Below are 20,860 nucleotides of genomic sequence, written 5' to 3' on the forward strand. Positions count from 1 at the left end.
CCCCAAGCTCCAACTGGGGAAATGATTCATCCTAATTGTTGCCTGGCTTCCTAATTGTCCCCTTCAGCATTCCTCAACCGACGAGACAATAGATTAAAAAAAACAACTCCATTGATTGACCATTTCTCCATTCTCGTTTTTGCTTTGCAGTTTACTGGTATGTGGTACTTATGAAATTAATTTAGTTTAGTTTATTATTATTATTAAATTTTATTAAATTTTATTTATATAGCACATTTAAATCAACTTGCGTTGAAACCAAAGTGTTTTACATAGAAAAAAATAATTACGTTTCTGTACATCTATAGAAAAATTTAAAAAAGAGAAAACGACACAACACATTATAGAATTCAACACGAACGTCCCCCCATAACAGAATCAAAATTTTCCACTGTGGGGAAAGGCATCAGAAAGTTTCAGTCCTCTTCCTCTGTGATCACTCGAGGTCGGGGCCTATTTGTGGCCTCCGCAGCCAGTCCGATGTTTTCAGGCCCTCTTGTCGGGAAGATGGAACTCCGGCGTCGGGTGAACACTCCTCAGCGGCTTGGAAATGTCTGGAGCGGCCGAGTTTAGAGATACACCACAGAAACAGGCCCTTTGGCTCAGAGTCCGAGCCAACCAGGGATCCCCACACACTAACACTATCCTATACACACAAAGCCAATTAGTGTTGGAAGTGTGGGAGGAAACCAGAGCTCCCAGGGGAAACCCACATAGGTCAAGGGGAGAATGTACAAACTCCATACAGACCAGCACCCATCTTCACAATCGAGTTTGGATCTCTGGCACTTTAAGGCAGCAACTCTACTGCTGCGCCACCGTGCCACCCTAAATTGAGTCAGAGTCTCTTCATAAGATAGTCTTTAACAGGGGAGTAAATGGAGGAGGGATAGGGAATGTTCCTGATCGGACGCATTTAATGGGGTTAATGGAGGCAGCTACTGCTTTGTGCCGTGTTGTAAATTACAGGGCTGTAGGTTATACCCAAGAGAACAGCACGTGAGAATGGAATAAGTTGTATTTGACTCCAATTTGGAGGAACAGCAGCTCATATTTCATTTGGGCAGCTTACATCCCAGGGGTATGTATATTGACTCCTCTACTCCACCTTGCTTTCCCTCTCTCTCCATCTCTCCCCCACCCTAGTTCTCCATCTAGTTTCACTGTCCTCCAGATTACATTTTACTGATTAACTGCCTCATATCACTTTCCCCTCAGCTAACAATGATCAATCTACCTTCCCTTTGATCTCTCGTTTTCATACCTTACCCTTCCATATCTCTTTCTCCCCCTCTCTCCTGACGCTCAGTCTGAAGAAGGGTCTCGGCCCAAAATTTCACCCATATCTTCTCTCCAGAGATGCTATCTGTCCCACTGTTACTCCAGCATTTTGTGTCTATCTTTGGTGTAAACCAGCCTCTGTATGGTCCTACCTGATATATACATGCAGTCAGAGTAACATTCTTGAGGACTGAAAGAAGAACGCAGCAACTAAAGGATGTTTGATCGTTATTGAGGTACTAATAAAACCAAGACTTGTCTTTCTTAACCATTACCCTAATGACTATAATGAGTCACATAATACCTCAGCTGTGTTTCTACAGAGCAATGATTATTCAATAAGGAAATAGAAATCCATTAATCCGTGCACTGGGAGTTTCCTGGAGAGGTGCGCTGGGTTATCCCGGAAAGCCAGTGGGCTTGGGACAAATTGCCCACCGCTGATGGAGGAACAGTCTGGCTCACCAACCGCAGATTCCCTACTCGGCCCTGAGCCACTGGCATCGACGGGACCAGCGCCGCTGAGAGCGAGGAGGGACCCAGCGAGAGCGAGGAGAATAGTCGAGAGCGGAGGGGGAAGCGGCTGGGTGCCGCTGAGAAAGAAGGGGGGAGACAGTGGTGGGTGGTGGGTCGGGGGGGAAGAGGTCTGCCTAGCTAAGATCTGCTGACCATTTACATTTGTCCCACCTGCCTGCCCATTCGGCCCATATCCCACTTAACCTGTCCTATCCATGGACCTATCTAAATGTTTCTTAAATGTTGCGATATTCCCTGGCTCAACTACCTCCTCCGGCAGCTCGTTCCATACACCCACCCATCTTTTGTGTGGAAAGGTTACCCTTCAGACTTTTATAAAATCTTTACCCCTTCATTTTAAACCTAAGCTCTATGGGTCTTGATTTCCCCTACTCTAGGCAAGAGACTATCTGTGTCTACCTGATCTATTCCTCTCATGAGCAAAATACATAGCCCAATATTATCTGAAGAATAAAACTATGAAATGAATGAATAAATATTATTTGTCCTTTAGCCTTACTTTTATTCAACAAACCTTCATATATATGTTTGACAATGTGAACACTTAATATGTTTGCTGGAGTGCTCAATGTTGAAGGTCCCTGATCATTGATTGCAGGGTGATGTTATCTAGTTCAGAATTAGATAAATACAGTGCTTAGATACTTTGGATGCAATCATCTTTTAACAGGTGGGGGTAAAGAGCAGTTTGATTCAGTGTTTGATTATGGGCCTAATGTCAATTTACAGGAATTAGGACATTTGGTAAACTAAAACATTTTGATAGTAGATGTTAGTTTGAAGGTTTATTCTGTTTGCCATTAGTTTATAACTGGTTGACATTTTCCATCTGCGAGAGACATTGTTTCTAACAACCCTTTCATTTCACATAAGTTCCCGCAGCAACTATTATTGTCCATTGTCTAACTCAACCCTACCCTTCGTCATAGAGCCATACAGCCCTGAAACAGGCCCTTACCTATGCTGACCAAGCTGCCCCATTTATTGCTTATAAATGGGCATTAAGATAGGTTGGAAATTATTGTGTTTTTTTTTTACTGTTTATAACCATATAATATATAACATATAACAATTACAGCACGGAAACAGGCCATCTCGGCCCTTCTCATCCGTGCCGTATATATATATTTTGTGTTTAAGCTTTCCATTGAAATATTTAATAATGAATAGCACTTAAAATAATGAAATAAATATCTAGTTTGCTCACCTATTTTATCGATCTCATTCTGCAGTCCTGTTTTTTTTTGCACTCGGCACGATTAAAAAAAATCAAAACGTTTTTAATGACCTTGACCTGAACTACGGGCCTCGTGGTGAGTTATGTGCCCATATTTTGTAAGGAAGCTTAGACATCAGTATAAGAGACAGTGTCTCATATGTCTTAAGGATATTTTGTTTCTCTTCTTTTCAATTTTGAAAGTATTAAATTGTGGTCATATTCTAGTCGATTTAGATCACAAATTAGCTCAAAAGGAACACAGGGATGCCCATTTTTAATACTGTGGTATTTCATTATGATTTAATAACTTTCAAAGTTGGCCGCCCATGTCACCTGTTGATTCCCTTATTTACGGAAACACTCGTGTACATCCATACTGAAGATACAGTCATTGAACTTTTCCTTTTGGGTTAATTCTAGAAGTGTGACGTCCAGGGCAATGATTCTGTGTCACAAATGACCTCAAATGCAAGGTGAACATATCAAGGTATCTTGCTTCCTAGCGACTTCTCACACACTGTTCTATACCACATAACCTATCAATTTCTAATAAGTAATTCTGGGACCTAACCTTACCCACCAGATGCAGCCCCCTCCAGCTAGGGTTGCCAACTTTCCCACTCCCAAATAAAGGACAAAAGGTCAAAATAACAGACAAATTCCTGAGAGCAATTCATTGACGGACTTGGCCGTGGCTGGGTAAATGATGAGTTGGTCCGGGTGCTGGACTGCACACAAAGCCCAGTCGCGCACATAGTCTGGCACCCCATCCACTCATGAGCTGATGATCGGCCATGAGAAGGAGGGGTGGTGGTGTCAGCGATAAGCGAAGGTCTGAAGGTCGGAAAACTGGCCGGGCTGCCGACCAACGAGGTGCTGCTGCTGCACTCCATGGGCTGCACTATGTCCGGACGGGTGAGGCGAGGCCGGACGCGGCGCACCGACCCGACAGTCCCCTCGACCCGAGTAGTAGAAGTCAAATACAGGACAAGGGCGGCCCCGTATGGGACAAATGAATCTAGTCCAATATACGGGATGTCCCGGCTAATACGGGACAGTTGGCAACCCTAACTCCAGCCCATGCACCAAAATGTACATACTTGTACCCCTAATTATTTACTCTTGACTATTATTAAGTTAAGAACTTGAAGGATATATAGGGAATGAATGCTTGGCAAACCTGGAACCATTCTGTCAAATAATACAAAGAGTTATAAGGAAGTGCAGAAGCTGGAAACTTGAGCAAAACATAATGTGCTGGAGTAATTCACCAGGTCAGGGGCATCCATTGAGTATATGAATAGGTGATGTTTTGGGTCGTGACACATTTCCAGACAAAGTGATCATTTAGAATGACTGCACATACTTAAACCATCTTTTTTTCAATTCAAGCCTCGACCACCTCGCAATGTCGTCTGATCACAAGTTGTAAGTTATTTAAATTTCTCGACCTTGCACCCTTTTCCTTACCATGATCCATGACCCAAACAAAGGGAGAAATTCCTATTTTCCAAAGGCACCAGCTGTGTGACTGACACCCAGTAATTTGGTTTGACATGGTAGTCAACAGTTCAGATACTAATAGCTTGCAAACATGAGAGGGTGGCTTAGAAAATCAATTCAGTGCATAGAACGTTACTGTTTCCAGAGCAGAAAGGGGGGAGAGTGCAGTAGGGTCGTGGGGTAGTGTATGCAAGCTTGGTACCAAGTTGACGATGTGTGGGGTGGTGGTGGGTGGGGGGGGGGGGGGGGGGGGGGGGTTGGAGGTGGATAATAGGTAGGTGGTAAAGCTCCAATAAGATCTTTAAATCTTTAAATGCCGCCATAATCGGAGTGGCGGCGCGGCTCTGGCTGCAGCGGCTCACCGGCAGTCCCGTTTGTTTGTGTTTTTTATGTTGTTTATTTTGTTTTGGTTAGTCTAGTTTTTGGTTTTTAGTTTGTGTTTTGGGGGGGGGGGGGTTTGAAACGGGGTTTGCAGTCTTTCCCTGCGGGGGAATACGACCTTTTTGTCGTATTCCCCTTCTCTGGCTCCGTCTGCGCTGAGGCCTAATGGAGCTGACGACCTCGAGGCTTCGGAGGCAGAGTCCGTCTAGACTCGCCCCGAGCTCGCTCCCGTGAGGGTGGTCCGGCTCAGGGCTGGAAGAGGTTGGGACGCACCCGTGAGGGCGGCCAGCCCGAGGGTGGAACGAGGCTCCCGTCGGAGCGGCCGAGCTCGGGGAGGTGCGGCGCTCACAGCCCAAGGGAGGTTCGGCGCCCAAGTCGGGGCGGCCCGTCCCGGGGAAGAAGCGACGCCCAAGTCGGGGCGGCCCGGCCCGGGGAAGAAGCGACGCCTAAGTCGGGGCAGCCCGGTCCGGGGGGAGAAGCGACGCCCAAGTCGGGGCAGCCCAGCCTGGGGAAGAAGCGACACCCATGTTGGGGCGGCCCGGCCCGAGGCTGAAGACGGTGCGGTACTCACGTGAGGGTGGCTGGGACGGTGTTCTGGCGGTGGTGGCCTGAGTGCGGGGTTCGGCCGTGGGCCAGCGGCTGCGTCTGCAGGACTGTTGGGCGGCAGCTTCAACCACCCCGGTCCGCGATGTTTGAGCCGCGGGACTGATTTATACCATCGCCCGGGGGGTATCGCCTCAGCGCAGAGGGAGAAGAGGAGGGAAGAGACTGCAGACCTAAGACTTTTACCTCCATCACAGTGAGGAGATGTTGGATGGACTCACTGTGGTGGATGTTAATACAGGTGCACAACCGTTTATCCGAAGATCCAAATAACGAAAAGCTCCGAATAGCGGACATTTTTTCAGTCCTTGAAGAAAGGCCCTTGAAGACGTTCACCGAGGGCGGCCCGCAGAGGTGACAGCGGAACCTCCGGTCGGTCTTCGAAGAAAGGGGAACTAAATCCCCATCCATAAAAGAGGTGAGGGTATATCGCGCGGGAGGGTTAATAATTGACAATCTGCTGCTGCCTGCCCGCTGAGTTAAAAAGTTCCCACGGTAGACTCACGATACACAGTTTTAACGGGCAGGCAGCAGCAGATTGTCGCTCCCTTCAGTTTCACACCACCTACACCCCTCTGCTTCCCGGCCATGTGTGTGACCCCTTCCCTCCCCTCTCCAGTTCCCCGCCCATTGCACCGGCGCGGGGGCTTTGCACTGTCTTCACGTCGGCGATGCCAGCCAGCAGGTCAGTGCCAGTCACCGGAGACGTCAGGACCAACGGGACACCGACCCCCAGGCCCACTGCAAGCACGGAGATCCCAGAGACCCACAGCCAGCAGCAGCCCAGCCCCGTTCCAACTCCAGAGGAACACGCATCCCGTAGGGACAGAAGTTGATGGTGTGCAAAGTACGTCTTGTTCTTGGGGTTGCAGATGAGGGGGCGCAGCTCGGGCTGTGATGTCTCCGGCCACCCCCTGGACAGGAGCTGAGACTGCGAACTGTACCGCCCTTGCAGGTGAGCAGGAAAGTGGGGTTGTTTTCAGTTGCAGAGGGAGGGGGCAAGGGCGGTACAGTTCCCAGTCTCAGCTCCTGTCCAGGGGGGTGGCCGGAGACGTCAGGACCAACGGGACACCGACTGCAAGCACGGAGATCCTGGAGACTCACAGCCAGCAGCAACTCTAGCCCAGCCCCGCTCCAACTCCAGAGGAATCCGGGTTGCGGATGAGGGGGCGCAGCGCGGGCTGTGGGCGAACTGCCACTTGTCACTGTAGCGGCCTATCGAGGAGTGGGTTCCTGTTGGTCCTGACGTCTCCGGCCACCCCCCTGGACAGGAGCTGGGACTGGGAACTGTATCGCCCTTGCCCCCTCCCTCTGCAACTGCAAACAACCCCACTCTCCTGCTCACCTGCAAGGGCGGTACAGTTCCCAGTCTCAGCTGTAGCCCCTGTACAGGGGGGTGGCCGGAGACGTCAGGACCACCAGAAGCCGCTCCCCGATGGGCCGCTACGGCGACAAGTGGCAGTTCGCCCACAGCCCGAGCTGCGCCCCCTCATCGGGACACCGACCCCCAGGCCCACTGCAAGCACGGAGATCCCAGATCAGCAACTCCAGCCCAGCCACGCTCCAACTCCTGAGTAGGGGCAGAAGCTGATGGTGTGCAAGGTACGTCTTGTTCTTGGGGTGGTGCAGCTCGGGCTGTGGGCGAACTGCCACTTGTCGCCATAGCGGCCCATCGGGGAGCGATTCCTCTGGAGTTGGAGGGACAGGGAGACACAGCGGCTTTTGAGAATGGTGGGCAATCACTTCCAAAGTTCTGCCCACACAGTCAGTACACCTCTCCTATACTTGTCTCCCGCACTAAGATTATCTCGCAGAGAATGATCCCAGCGTAACCCTCCCTATTCTCTCCTATTCTCTCCTATTCTGCAAGAAAAAACTCCATTGAAGACTCAAACTCGCGATCGACTAACTGCCGGGATCGAGGCGCAAATTCGCGACCTTGCGGATATGAGCCGAGCACTCTACCACTGAGCCAGCCGTTAAAATCTACGCTAAAAATCTTCCAATCCGAAAGCCGAAAACTTCCGAATTACGAAAAGTGTCTGGTCCCAAGGCTTTCGGATAAAAGGTTGTGTTTATTGTTGTTTTTATTGTATTATATGTATGACTGCTACAATTTCGTTCAGACTTCCGTCTGAATGACAATAAAGGCTATCTAATCTAAAATCTAAAAAAAAATGTTGTGGCTTTGTGGGATAGAAAATGAGAATTTGATCTGCTTTAACTGCAGTTAAGTTTATAATCACTGCAAAGCTAGCATTGCATTGCATTCTATTGCCCCAAAACACAAGGTTAAAATTGCTAGAAACTTGGAAAATAATATTTTGGAAGTGGTGTTTGTATTTCTTATCTGGGTAATTCAAGGTCATGTTCTAAATCTGAGTCAAATACGGGAAACCACATTTTTTCCCCAGATTTGCAGCCTTGCTGGTTTTAAATTAACTATTGATTAAACATGCATGGTCAGTGAATATTTTTATTTTTTTAAGTAAACAGCAAACTAAACATCTCATTTGTTAAATATTAATAACTGTGGTAATTTTGTATATATATTGGTGACATGAGTTGGAATAGTTTGCCCGGGTGAAGCAGCCTGCCACGATGGGGTCTGCCTCACTGTTATTTGTTCTCTTGGTGTCTCTTCCTGCACTCTCTCTCTGTGACCCTCTGTAAGTATCAGTGAATGGTTTCAGTTTGTGTAATTTATGTATATTTATTTGATTTCATGAGTTGTTTGTGTTTGTATACAAGAACAGTATTAATTGTATCTGTAAAGAACGAGATCACAAAATGTAGACAGAACAGCACAGAAACAGGTCCTTATGCCCGCAATGTTTCAGCCTACCAGGTCCATACTGACCATTAATCAACCATTGACACCAGTTCTATGTTAGCCCACTCCTACATCCATTACTTACACACTTGGGGCAATTTACAGAGGCCAATTAACCGACCAACCCGCACTTTGTGTTGCCCTAGTTCTGATTCGATTTCTGACTTCAGGGCCTTTACATTGTCTAAAGGGATGAGCAATGAATGTGATGGAATGCGTTCTACCTGCCTGTCTAAGTTCAAGTCCACTTACACTTGAGAAACATTAGGGACATTTTATCATCCAAGTTGATGCAATCAACAAGGTTGACAATAACAACATGGAACATTTGCTAATGTACACAGTGGTTTGCCCAAGGCAAGACAATAAAATATAAAGTCCTCTCCAAGAAGCATAGTAATCTAGCCATTTCATATATCTCCATTTCTTCACTGTCATTGAATTTAAAATCTGGAATTCCCTATCACACTCAATGATTTACATTCCCCAAAACAAATTTATATTTCACCTTCTTCTCGAGGACAACAAGTAATGAAAATTAGAAATGATTGTGAATGCAAGGAACATTGAATTCTCTGATTGTAGGTAACCGATCTACAGGCATTCCCCCCACACACACACACTTTTTTCCCACCCTATTCTGTGCACCCATTTCTCTCTTCATCCACCCCATGTTCCCTTCCATCTATATTCCTTCCTCTGTCTTCACTTTTGGGGCTTTTCTGTCCTTATCTCACACGGTTTGTCTTTTCATCTCTGGCTTTCGTCCATCTATCTACAAATTACAAACCACCCCTCACCTGCATCCACCTATTACTTGCCAGTCTCCCACAATCACCTCTCTTCCAGTTTTCTCCCCCTTACTGCATTCAGTCTGGAAGATCCTAAACAGAAATGTAGCCTATCCATGTTCCCCAGCGAAGTTGCATGGCCCACTGAGTTATTCCAACACTTTATGTCCTAACGATTGTCTTTCATCACAAACTTCAATCAATCAATCAATCAATCAACCTTTATTGTCATCTTGCAAGCAACAGTTGTACAGTGCAAAATGAAAAGACGTTTCCCAGTGAATAGCGGAGCATCGCACATGAAATTTAAAACACTTCACACATAATAACACTAAAAAACAATCCAGTCCCTGATGGAACAGTATAAATAGTTAAAAGCAGGTAAAACACAACGTTAAAATACAATAAACCAATCATAAAAAATGTCCGGGGCCGCTGATTTGAGTGGCCAGTGCCAGTTATTAAAGTGTCCGTGCCAGCCGCAGAATCAAGTGACTGTGAGTGCAGAGTGACTGTTTAGCAGCCTCACAGCCTGTGGTAGGAAGCTGTTTAGCAGTCTTGTAGTCCGGGCTTTGATGCTTCGATATCTCTTGCCTGATGGCAGGAGATCCAGGTGTATGTGGAGGGGGTGCAGTTTGTCCTTAGCAATTCTCTGAGCTTTCTTCAGACAGCGGCTCTGTCCAATGTAAGCACCACTTCCCTTGAACAGCTAGGTCTTTATAGAGGCCAGTTATGACCAATCCCGTCCGAAGAAGGGTCTCAACCTGAACCGTCGCCCATTCCTTTTCTCCGGAGATGCTGCCTGTCCCGCTGAGGTGCCCCAGCATGTTGTGTCTATCTTCGGTTTAAATCAGCATCTACAGTTCCTTCCTACACATACCCAGTTTAGGATTGATTGCATTACAGTGGGTATAAAATCACAGTTAACCAGACTGTGTGGAGATGGCAAATTTCTTCCTGTAAGAATGTGCAATCTTCATACAGACATCACTCGTTCGTTTCAGCCACTGTTGCAGTCTTTAGTCAATTGTTTTTTTTTTTAATGTTCCTGTTCTAATAGCATAATTTAAATTGAATTCTATAGATTATTTGTCTGAGTATTGAGATTGTGGTTCAGGACGTTAAGCACTGTATCCCTATTTCTTTATAAATACCCAAGATGAAGTACACGTGTATTATTGCAAATCCGTTGAGCTGCTGGAAGTAAGCACTTCATTGCTCCATTTTGGGATGTAATAAAAACAATACTCCTGACTCTTGATGTGTTGACTGTTTACATTGCTTTGTATTTAAGGGCCCCACACCTTATGTTACTTTCATATACCTGGATAGGAAAATGGCTCACCTCTATATTCAAATGGCAATTCAGGGTATCTAAATATTCTGGACTTGATAATGGTGCTCATCTTCTTTTGATGAATACAAGTTTTCTTGATTCCTATTGTGGTTATGATACATTAATGTTTTAATTTATTCCTACAGGTTTATACTAACAGCACCCAATGTTTTGCGAATTGAAAGTGAAGAAACTGTGGTTCTCGAAGCCCATGATTTCAATTCTGACATTGAGGTTGAAATTCGTTTGCAGGATTTTCCTCATCGTACGGTCTCACTATATGAAACCATAATCCATTTGAAATCAGCGACTAACTATCTAATTACCACCACTGTCAAGGTAAATGGACAGATAAATCAAAATGCCTCAGTCGTTTAATAGTTCTCCAAAGTAGTTTTACAACAAGCAGAGCATGGGGAGATTTTGCCGCCAAATTTAATGTATTTTGCAGTTTTCATTATGTACTGTAAACTATTCATCAATTTGTGGCAAGGGAGAGATTCCTGATTAACTAAAATTCTCCCTGTGTCGTGCCAAACATCTCCTCATAAGAATGGCATAATGGCCACAATCTGCTGATAAACTTTGTAGTATCACTATCATTGTGTTGAATGTAAATTGTACTTGCTGTAAACGATCGGGACAGGTATTTCAGAATGTGTGTTTCACTTTAGAGACCAGAATTGTTTCCTACTTCAATTACACTTCATGCTGCTTTGGCAAGGCCACCAGCATAATCAAGGACGAGTCTCATCCTGGACACTCCCTCTTCTCCCCTTTCCCATCAGGCAAGAGGTACATAGTGTGGAAATGCACTCCTCCAGATTCAGGGACAGTTTCTTTTCAGCTTTAATCAGGGAAATGAATCATCCTCTCAACAACTAGAGAGCAGTCCTGAACTACCTTATTGGTGTCCCTTGGACTGTCATTAATCAGACTTCACTGGACTTTATCTAAACATGATTCCCTTTATCCTGTATCTGTACACTGTGGACCAAAGTCTGCTATAGGATCTTTGCTGTGGATGGCTTGATTGTAATCATGTGTAGTTCTTCCGCTGACCAGACAGCATACAATAAAAAAAAAGCTTTTCATTGGTTCTGAAAAGGAACGGCACTAATTTTATTTTTGTCTTTGTTATTGCCAGATACCTGCAGATAGATTGCCAAGGGATTCTAGAGGGAACCAGTATGTATATTTGGAAGCAACATCGGCACCATATTTGATGTTGCGAACTGTTATCCTTGTTTCACATCAAGCAGGTCACATCTTTATCCAGACTGACAAACCAATCTACACACCAACTCAAACTGGTAACTATGGCTGAAAGTTTTCTTCAAATATACCTTCACTGCACCAGGGGACACCACTGATTATGGATGGAGGGGGGGGGGGGGGGGGGGGGGGTCGGGAGAAGCATATAGATCACAGAGGAAATTTGTTTTAATAGAGAGTTTCCATTTTGGCCATCACAGTTAGAGAGACTTTGTTTTACTTAGCACCTTTCATATCTTTCCAATGTTGCAACAGCAAATTAATTATAGATTTGAAAAGTAATCTGTAAAATTTATAAGTCTGCAACCAAATATTTAGTTGGAACCATCCATGAACAAAAACGTGACAACATCCAGATTATCTGTTTTTGTGACTTTTGTTTGGTTTAGTATAGTTTAGAGAAACAGCATGGAAAGAAGCCCTTCGGCCCAAAGAGTCCATGCTGACCATCGATCACCCATTCACATTAGTTCTATGTCATCGCACTTTCACTGCACATGTGGCGATTTACAACAGGAAATTAACCCAATAAGCCACACGTCTTTAGGATGTGGGAGGAAACGAGCACATGGGGGAAACCCATCACAGAACGTGCAAACGCCATACCGTCAGCACCCTAGGCTAGGATCAAACCCAGGTTCCTGGCATTGTGATGCAGCAGCACTGCGAACTGCACCATTGTGGAACCCAACTGCACCACTGTGGAACCCACTGCACCACTGTGGAACCCAGCTCCACCATTGTGGAACACAACTGCAACACTGCCAGCTGCACCACTGTGGAACCCAACTGCAGCACTGTGGAACCCAACTGCACCACTGTGCCACTGTGGAACCCAACTGCACCACTGTGGAACCCAACTGCACCACTGTGGAACCCAACTGCACCACTGTGGAACCCAGCTGCACCACTGTGGAACCCAGCTGCACCACTGTGGAACCCAGCTGCACCACTGTGGAACCCAGCTGCACCACTGTGGAACCCAGCTGCACCACTGTGGAACCCAACTGCACCACTGTGGAACCCAACTGCACCACTGTGGAACCCAACTGCAGCACTGTGGAACCCAACTGCAGCACTGTGGAACCCAACTGCACCACTGTGGAACCCAACTGCAGCACTGTGGAACCCAACTGCAGCACTGTGGAACCCAACTCCACCACTGTGGAACCCAACTGCAGCACTGTGGAACCCAACTGCACCACTGTGCCACTGTGGAACCCAACTGCAGCACTGTGGAACCCAACTGCAGCACTGTGGAACCCAACTGCAGCACTGTGGAACCCAACTGCACCACTGTGGAACCCAACTGCAGCACTGTGGAACCCAACTACAGCACTGTGGAACCCAACTGCACCACTGTGGAACCCAACTGCAGCACTGTGGAACCCAACTGCACCACTGTGGAACCCAGCTGCACCACTGTGGAACCCAACTGCACCACTGTGGAACCCAACTGCAGCACTGTGGAACCCCCAACTGCACCACTGTGGAACCCACTGCAGCACTGTGGAGCCCAACTGCACCACTGTGGAACCCAACTGCACCACTGTGGAACCCAACTGCACCACTGTGCCACTGTGGAACCCCCAACTGCACCACTGTGGAACCCACCGCAGCACTGTGGAACCCAACCGCAGCACTGTGGAACCCAACTGCAGCACTGTGGAACCCAACTGCAGCACTGTGGAACCCAACTGCACCACTGTGCCACTGTGGAACCCAACTGCAGCACTGTGGAACCCAACTGCAGCACTGTGGAACCCAACTGCAGCACTGTGGAACCCAACTGCAGCACTGTGGAACCCAACTGCAGCACTGTGGAACCCAACTGCAGCACTGTGGAACCCAACTGCAGCACTGTGGAACCCAACTGCACCACTGTGGAACCCAACTGCACCACTGTGGAACCCAACTGCGGCACTGCCAGCTGCACCACTGTGGAACCCAACTGCAGCACTGTGGAACCCAACTGCAGCACTGTGGAACCCAACTGCACCACTGTGGAACCCAACTGCACCACTGTGGAACCCAACTGCACCACTGTGGAACCCAACTGCAGCACTGTGGAACCCAACTGCAGCACTGTGCCACCAGTTGGGATACAAAATGTGTTGTTTTCTTTGAAAGTGTACCAAAGGACTTTCAGAATCGATGTGAGAAGGGATTGGGTTTAATTTGGCATTTTATCCAAGAGTGACCAGTATTGACAGTCAGCAATTGATAATGTTCTTCCCTCAAGCATTAGATTGTCTAACTGAGTTGACGCACAGGTCTCAGAGTTTGGATGCTCCCCATCAATACATTCACAAATTATATACAATAGCAGTTCTCTGTGGTATCGCATCAGCAAACCTTAGCTTCTCAATAGAGTAGACCCAATTATACCAGCAAACAAATGTGACATCTTCCCATGGTTCCTCAATCATATTGCGTAATAATATTAATGTAGAATCTATTTTCACAACAATCAAAAAGTATATCATACGTGTGAATATAAAATCTGGTCATTTAAAAACAAATAGTTCAGGGACACAGCACCAGCACGGAAACAGGCTCTTCGGACCACCGAGTCCATGCCCACCAACAATCCCTGTGCACTAGCACTATCCTACACAATCTTTACTGAAGCTAATTAACCTACAAAGACTTTGGAATGTGGTAGGAAACCAGAGCACATGGGGAAAACCCACCCGGTCACGGGGAGAACGATCAAACTCCGTACAGACAGAAACATGAACAGAGATGCTTTTGTAAAAAGTGTAGACAGAAACTGCAGATGCTGTTTTAAACTGAAGATAGACACAACAATCTGCAGTAACTCAGGCAGCTTCTCTGAGACAAGGAATGGATGATGTTTCGGCTCAAGACCCTTCTTCAGACTAGTTAAGGATTAGGGAAATGAGAGATGTAAACAATGTAGAGAGATAAAGAACGATGAATGGAAGATATGCAAACTATTTCTTAATGATTTATTAAACTGCAATCATCCATGCAAGTGGAATTTAGTCCATCAAGATTGCGACATGCTTTATCGGTGTTGAACGGCCTTAACAACATGAGAAGGTGCAGCTTTCATCACAGAAATCCCAGTCTCTAAGCTGTCATTGCAAGCGCAGTGTTTCTGAGTGGTCCAGTTGTGTTTTTGACAATACTGCCCTGCCCCCCCCCCCCCCCCCCCCATCATATAGATGTGAAGATACTCACTGATGGTAATGGCATTGAATGTTAAGAGCAGTTGTTCACATATTGAGTGAGCTGTACAACGTAATCATTGTGTCATACTTTTTTCTAGTGCTTTATCGCTTGCTCACAGTGGACAACGATATGAAGCCAAACCAACAAGGCATAGTAGTAAAACTTATGGTAAGTTGCATCCTTCTATCTTTTAAAAAAGTAAAATCTTTTCACCACAATGGATTTTGGAGATTTATAGTTTCTCACTGACTCCATTTGTAAAGGTATTGGCCAGAGTGGAGGTAAGTAATGAACATTGAAAGATGGAATTTACAGTCCACGAACAGCTCATCTTAAGCAAGATCTCAACATTGGAGTCTTTAAAGTAGCAACATCAAACTAATTCTGACCCTGATCTCCATTAAGTAAGATATTTGGACAAGTCGAAAGATAATATGCTGCATCCTGAAAGGGAGGTTGAAAAAGGCCAAAGTTAGATGAATTCAAAAAATCTTGGGAGGGCTGCACTGTAAGGGGGGGGATACTGACATTTAGTTCAATGTAGATCATGCGCAAGAGCAATATTAGACATTAATTGTTCTTACTGAAGAAGAGGAACCAGATGCTTCCAGTGGAATAGGACCACACTGTGTGATGACTTTAGGATTCAGCAAAACATTAATAATGAAACAAAACCTGACAAATTGGTATTTACCTTTTTAATTTTCCAGTTGGCAAAACAAGTGAAGACCTGACAGGCCCATTTATTTTGCTATATACATTTGCTTAATATTCGTGACATCTTTGTTCTTCCAACAGACGCAGCAAGAGTGAGCCTACACAAAAATTGTTAAATGTTAAAACACCGGTGTCAAACAGATTTTCCTCTGCACCCTCAGCAAGATATTTGGACTAGGTTCCTAACAATAGACTGAGAAAACACATCTACTCAGCTAGGTTGAGTAAATGTGTTCTATATACTGTAGTACATAGAACAGTATAGCACGGCTACTCAGCCCAAGATGCCTGTGCCTAACTTGCCACCTTAAGCTATCTCCTCTGCCTGCATTGATCCATATCCCTCCATTCTTTACATTTCCATGTGCCTATCCAAAAGCCCATTAAATTCCCCTATCTGTAGCCACCACCACCCCTGGCACCACATTCCGGGAACCCACCACTTTCTGTATTAAAAAATTGTGCCATGCATGTCTCATTTAGATTTTGCCCCACTCACCTTAAATCTATGTCCTCTAATCTTTGATATTTCCACCCGGGGAAAAAGATTTTGACTGTCTACCCTATCAACACCTCTCATAATTGTATATTATCAGGTCTCCCTTACCTCCGATATTCAACGATGTTCCAGTCTCCAGAGCAAACAACCCAAGTTTGTCCAATCTCTTGGCATAGAAACATAGACATTAGGTGCAGGAGTAGGCCATTCGGCCCTTCGAGCCTGCACCGCCATTCAATATGATCAGGGCTGATCATCCAACTCAGTATCTCGTACCTGCCTTCTCTCCATACCCCCTGATCCCCTTAGCCAGAAGGGCCACATCTAACGCCCTCTTAAATATAGCCAATGAACACACACACATACTAACCCCCACACACACACTAATCCCCCCCCACACACACACTAACCCCCCCCCCACACACACACACTAACCCCCCCCCCCCCCCCCACACACACTAACCCCCCCACACACACTAACCCCCCTCTTAAATATAGCCAATGAACTGGCCTCAACTACCCTCTGTGGCAGAGAGTTCCAGAGATTGGCATAGCTAATAACTTCCTCTGCACCCTCTCCAAAGCCTCACTTCCTTCCTGCAATGGGATGCCAGAACTGCATGCAATATTCTAAATGCAGTCTAAACATATTAATTTTATATTTTATTTTTACATTCAGCCTCCCAAAGTACAATATCTTGCACTTACTAAGATTATACTCCATCTGCCATTTTTGTAGTTCATCTATATGATGCTGTATACTTTGACAGCCTTCCTCACTGTCTGCAACTTCACTAATTTTGTGTTGTCTGCAAACTCACAAACCGTCTGCACTTTACACCCATATAGATCACAAATAATAGGTTCCAACACAGATCCTTGAAAACCTCCTCCAGTCACATAACTCCAGCCGAAATATTACAGTTCTACCAGAGATGCGGGTACAATCCTTAGTGTTGTCTGTATGGAATTTGTATTTCCTTCCTGTGACCGCATGGGTTTTCTCCAGGTGCTCTGGTTTCTCCTGCTCTCCAAAGATGTACAGGTTTGTAGGTCAATTAGGCTTTGGTAAAATTGTAAATTGTTCCCAGTGTGTAGGATGGTGTTAGTGTAAGGGGTGATCACTGGTTGGCATGGACACAGTGGGCTGAAGGACCTGTTTCCGTGCTGTATCTGGTAGGCGGCGCGGCTCTGGCCAGCAGCGGCCTCTGCAGCCTGTCCGCGTTTTTATTATTTTTTGTCTGTGTTTTTATGTAGTTTTTGTTATTTTATGTTGGGGTGTGTGTGTGGGGGGGCGGGGGTGGGGTGGGAGGGGGGGGGGGGGAACTTTTTGAAATCTCTCCCTGCACTGGAGACCCAACCTTTTCTCGTCGTTCTCTCAACGAGGAGCGGCCTCCAACAGGAAGAGACCGGGGACTCAGGTGTCGACTCACCGTTGCCGTCGCGGAGCTGGCCGAGTCCGGAGCGGGTGGAACGGTGGTGGAGTGCTGCTGCTGCTGCTGCTGTTGCTGCTGCCGGAGAGTCGGAGGCTCCAACAACAGGTCTGTGGACGGCGGCACCAGGAGCCCACGGCTCCCTGGAGGGAGACCGCTTTTCGGGGCTTCTGCAACGGCGACTTCTCCCGCCCGAGTTGCGGGGTCGAAGAGCTCCTGGAGCGGGGCCTACATCACTGCCCCGCGCGGCTGGAATGGCCGCGGACTCTGCGAGCGTACACCGGGGGCTCTAACACCAAGACCCGGTGTGCGACCTCGGCTTTAATGGCCGCGGGACAATCGCCATCGCCAGCCGGGGGCTATGACTTTGACTCTGACATCGGGGGGGAGAGAGTGCAGTGGAGAGATAAGTTTATTTGGCCTTCCATCACAGCTATGTGATGGATGTTTATGTTAAATGTAATTATGTTGTGTCTGGGGTCTATTTGTGTGTAATGTATGGCTGCAGAAACGGCATTTCGTTTGGACCTCCAGGGGTCCAAATGACAATTAAATTGACTCTTGACTCTCTTGTATCTCTAAAGTCTTAAAATGCTACCTGACCTGATGAGTTACTCCAGCACTTTATATTTTGATCAATAATCCAGCAACTGCTGTTCTTTGTGCCTAGAATCAATTAGGGTGTAACTGAAGGTATACATAAAAGCTGGAGAAACTCAGCAGGTGCAGCAGCATCTATGGAGCAAAGGAAATAGGCAACGTTTCGGGCTGAAACCCTTCTTCAGACACGAAACGTTGCCTATTTCCTTCGCTCCATAGATGTTGCTGCACCTACTGAGTTTCTCCAGCTTTTTTGTGTACCTTCGATTTTCCAGCATCTGCAGTTCCTTCTTAAACACAGAATGTAACTGATGTTACAGCATGTTTCCTGTAGTGGAATAACACACCATTACCCACTGTCTATTGACAATGTGATTCATGGAAAAATTAATATTCTCTGTGAGATCTGAAATGGCAGGACTTTGCGGATTCAAGGTCTGTGGTAATGTATAAGGCGACAAAGTCTTGGACCTTGGGTGCTACAGTTTGTGTTGCCTGATCGTTTTGCTAAATAATGAGTTTGTCAATCTCACCACCCTGTGCATTACCACTATGATGTATTAAATGTTTACTTTGTATAATTAAGGCATCAACTTGTTTTTCAAAATAATTTTAATTTCAGAATCCACAAGATGTCATTGTTGAGCAGACAGATATTTATACAAAAGATGCGGCTGGAATTGTTGGAAAGACCTTTCATATACCAGAGATTGTGAAGTATGTACACATTGCTGCCACAATTAGATATTAAGTTTGGGCCGAGGTTTATTGTACAGTTTGGGCCTAGGTTTATTGTAGTTTAAAATAATGGTGGTAGATATGATGGAAACATTTGGAGGGGATGACAACCTGCAGATGGAGGAAATCTGAAACAAAACTACTGAACGCTGGCAGCTTAGCGGGCAGCATGAGTTTCTGAGCATCGTTCAGAAACTAAATGACGGGCGAATGTTTCACATTGTTGGAGAATCTAAACTGGGGGCAGGATAAAGCATCCCCTGTTGAAAGGTAAATGAGAAATAATTTTTCCTTTGGGATGGTCTTGATTTCTCTATCTCAGAGCTGTGGAAGCTGAATCATTTTATATATTGATACAGAGTTGATCAAAGTTTATGTCAATGACAAAATCAAGCATGATCTACCAAGATCTACCAAGGTTAATTCCCGGGATGACTTGACTGTCATATGTTGAAAGAATGGAGCGACTGGACGGGTATACACTGGAATTCTTGCGGGATTGGACACGCTAGAGGCAGGAAACGTTCCCGATGTTGATGGAGTCCAGAACCAGGGGCCACAATTTAAGAATAAGGGGTAGGCCATTCAGAACGGAGACTAGGAAAAACGTTATCACCCAGAAAATTGTAAACCTGGGGAATGCTCTACTTCAGAAGGCAGTGGAGGTCAATTATCCACTGAATGCTTTCAAGAGAGAGTTAGATAGAGCTCTTAAAGATATGGGAATCAGTGGATATGGGGAAAAGGCGAGAACGGGGTACTGAGTGTGGATGATCAGCCATGATCACAGTGAATGGCGGTGCTGAATTGAGGGGCCAAATGGCCTACTCCTGCACCTATTGTCTATTGTCTATAAGATCAAGGAATAGATAGGGTGAATGCAGTCTTTTTTCCGCAAGATAGAGGAATAAAAAAACAGAGGTTAAAGACACAAAATGCTCGAGAAGGTCCCGACACAAAACGTCACCCATCCATGTCACCTACCTGGCCCGCTGAGTTACTCCAGCACTTTGCACCATTTTGTACTTTAACCAGCATCTGCAGTTCCTTGTTTGTGCAAAAACAGAGAGCGTAGGTTTAAGGGGAGGGGAAAGATTTAATAGAAACTTGAGTGGGCAACTTTTACTCACACAAGGAGGAATGAGCTGTTAGAGGAGGTAGCTGAGGCAGGTAGAATAACAACAATTAAAATACATTGAATAGCCACATGGATATGAAAGGTTTAGAGGGACATGGGCCAAATTTAAGTATTTGATTCTAGCTTAGATGGAGCATCATGGTCGACATGAACTAGTTGGGCCAAATGGCCTGTTTATGTGCTGTGTGATTCTGACTATCAGATCAGCCGCAATTTTACTATAAGGTAGGGTTAGGGTCTGTGGCTGAAGGGCACGCTCTTCCAGTTATTTCTGATGTCTGGTGTCAAGATGTTTGATGGTCATATGTCCCAGGCAGAACAATGAAATATTTACGTGCAGCAGTTTTCCTGATCGCATTGTGATGAAAGATTCTGTTTTACTGATTTACAAGATGTGGGAACAAGTAATCCAGAGGCTGTGACTAAGTATGGAGGCATGACTTTAATTCCGTTCACAATTAAATGCAGTTTATTAGGTGAATCTGGACTGAATTGTTAAAATCCACAACATGACATCAATGCTAATATGTAGAATTCCTTTCCAGGCCTGGCCCATATCTAGGATTTTGTGTTGTGTAATGAACCAGATTAGATAAGGGAACTCAAGGTAAAGGAGCCACTGGGAGGTAGCAACCACAATATGATGTTTTAATCTGCAATTTGTGAGGGAGAAGGTGAAATTGGATGTGTCGGTATTGCAGCTGAGCAAAGGGGACTAAAGGGGCAGTAGGGAGGAACTGACCAAAATTGACTGCAAAGAGACACTAGTAGGGATGAT

General features: G+C 45.8%; 1 protein-coding gene across 1 annotated transcript in view; it reads left to right on the forward strand.

Moving 5' to 3' along the window:
• Window positions 1-8,083: 8,083 nt before the first annotated feature.
• Window positions 8,084-20,860, forward strand: part of LOC129716370 (complement C3-like) — a 156,301-nt gene continuing 143,524 nt past the window's right edge. Inside the window, exons 1-5 of the mRNA XM_055666241.1 lie at window positions 8,084-8,193; window positions 10,631-10,823; window positions 11,632-11,797; window positions 15,055-15,125; window positions 18,829-18,923. Coding sequence (XP_055522216.1) covers window positions 8,126-8,193; window positions 10,631-10,823; window positions 11,632-11,797; window positions 15,055-15,125; window positions 18,829-18,923 — 593 coding nt within the window. The 5' untranslated portion in view covers window positions 8,084-8,125. The remainder of the gene's footprint in view (window positions 8,194-10,630; window positions 10,824-11,631; window positions 11,798-15,054; window positions 15,126-18,828; window positions 18,924-20,860) is intronic.

The sequence above is a fragment of the Leucoraja erinacea genome, unplaced genomic scaffold, assembly GCF_028641065.1.
Source record: "Leucoraja erinacea ecotype New England unplaced genomic scaffold, Leri_hhj_1 Leri_221S, whole genome shotgun sequence".
Lineage (NCBI taxonomy): Eukaryota > Metazoa > Chordata > Chondrichthyes > Rajiformes > Rajidae > Leucoraja > Leucoraja erinaceus.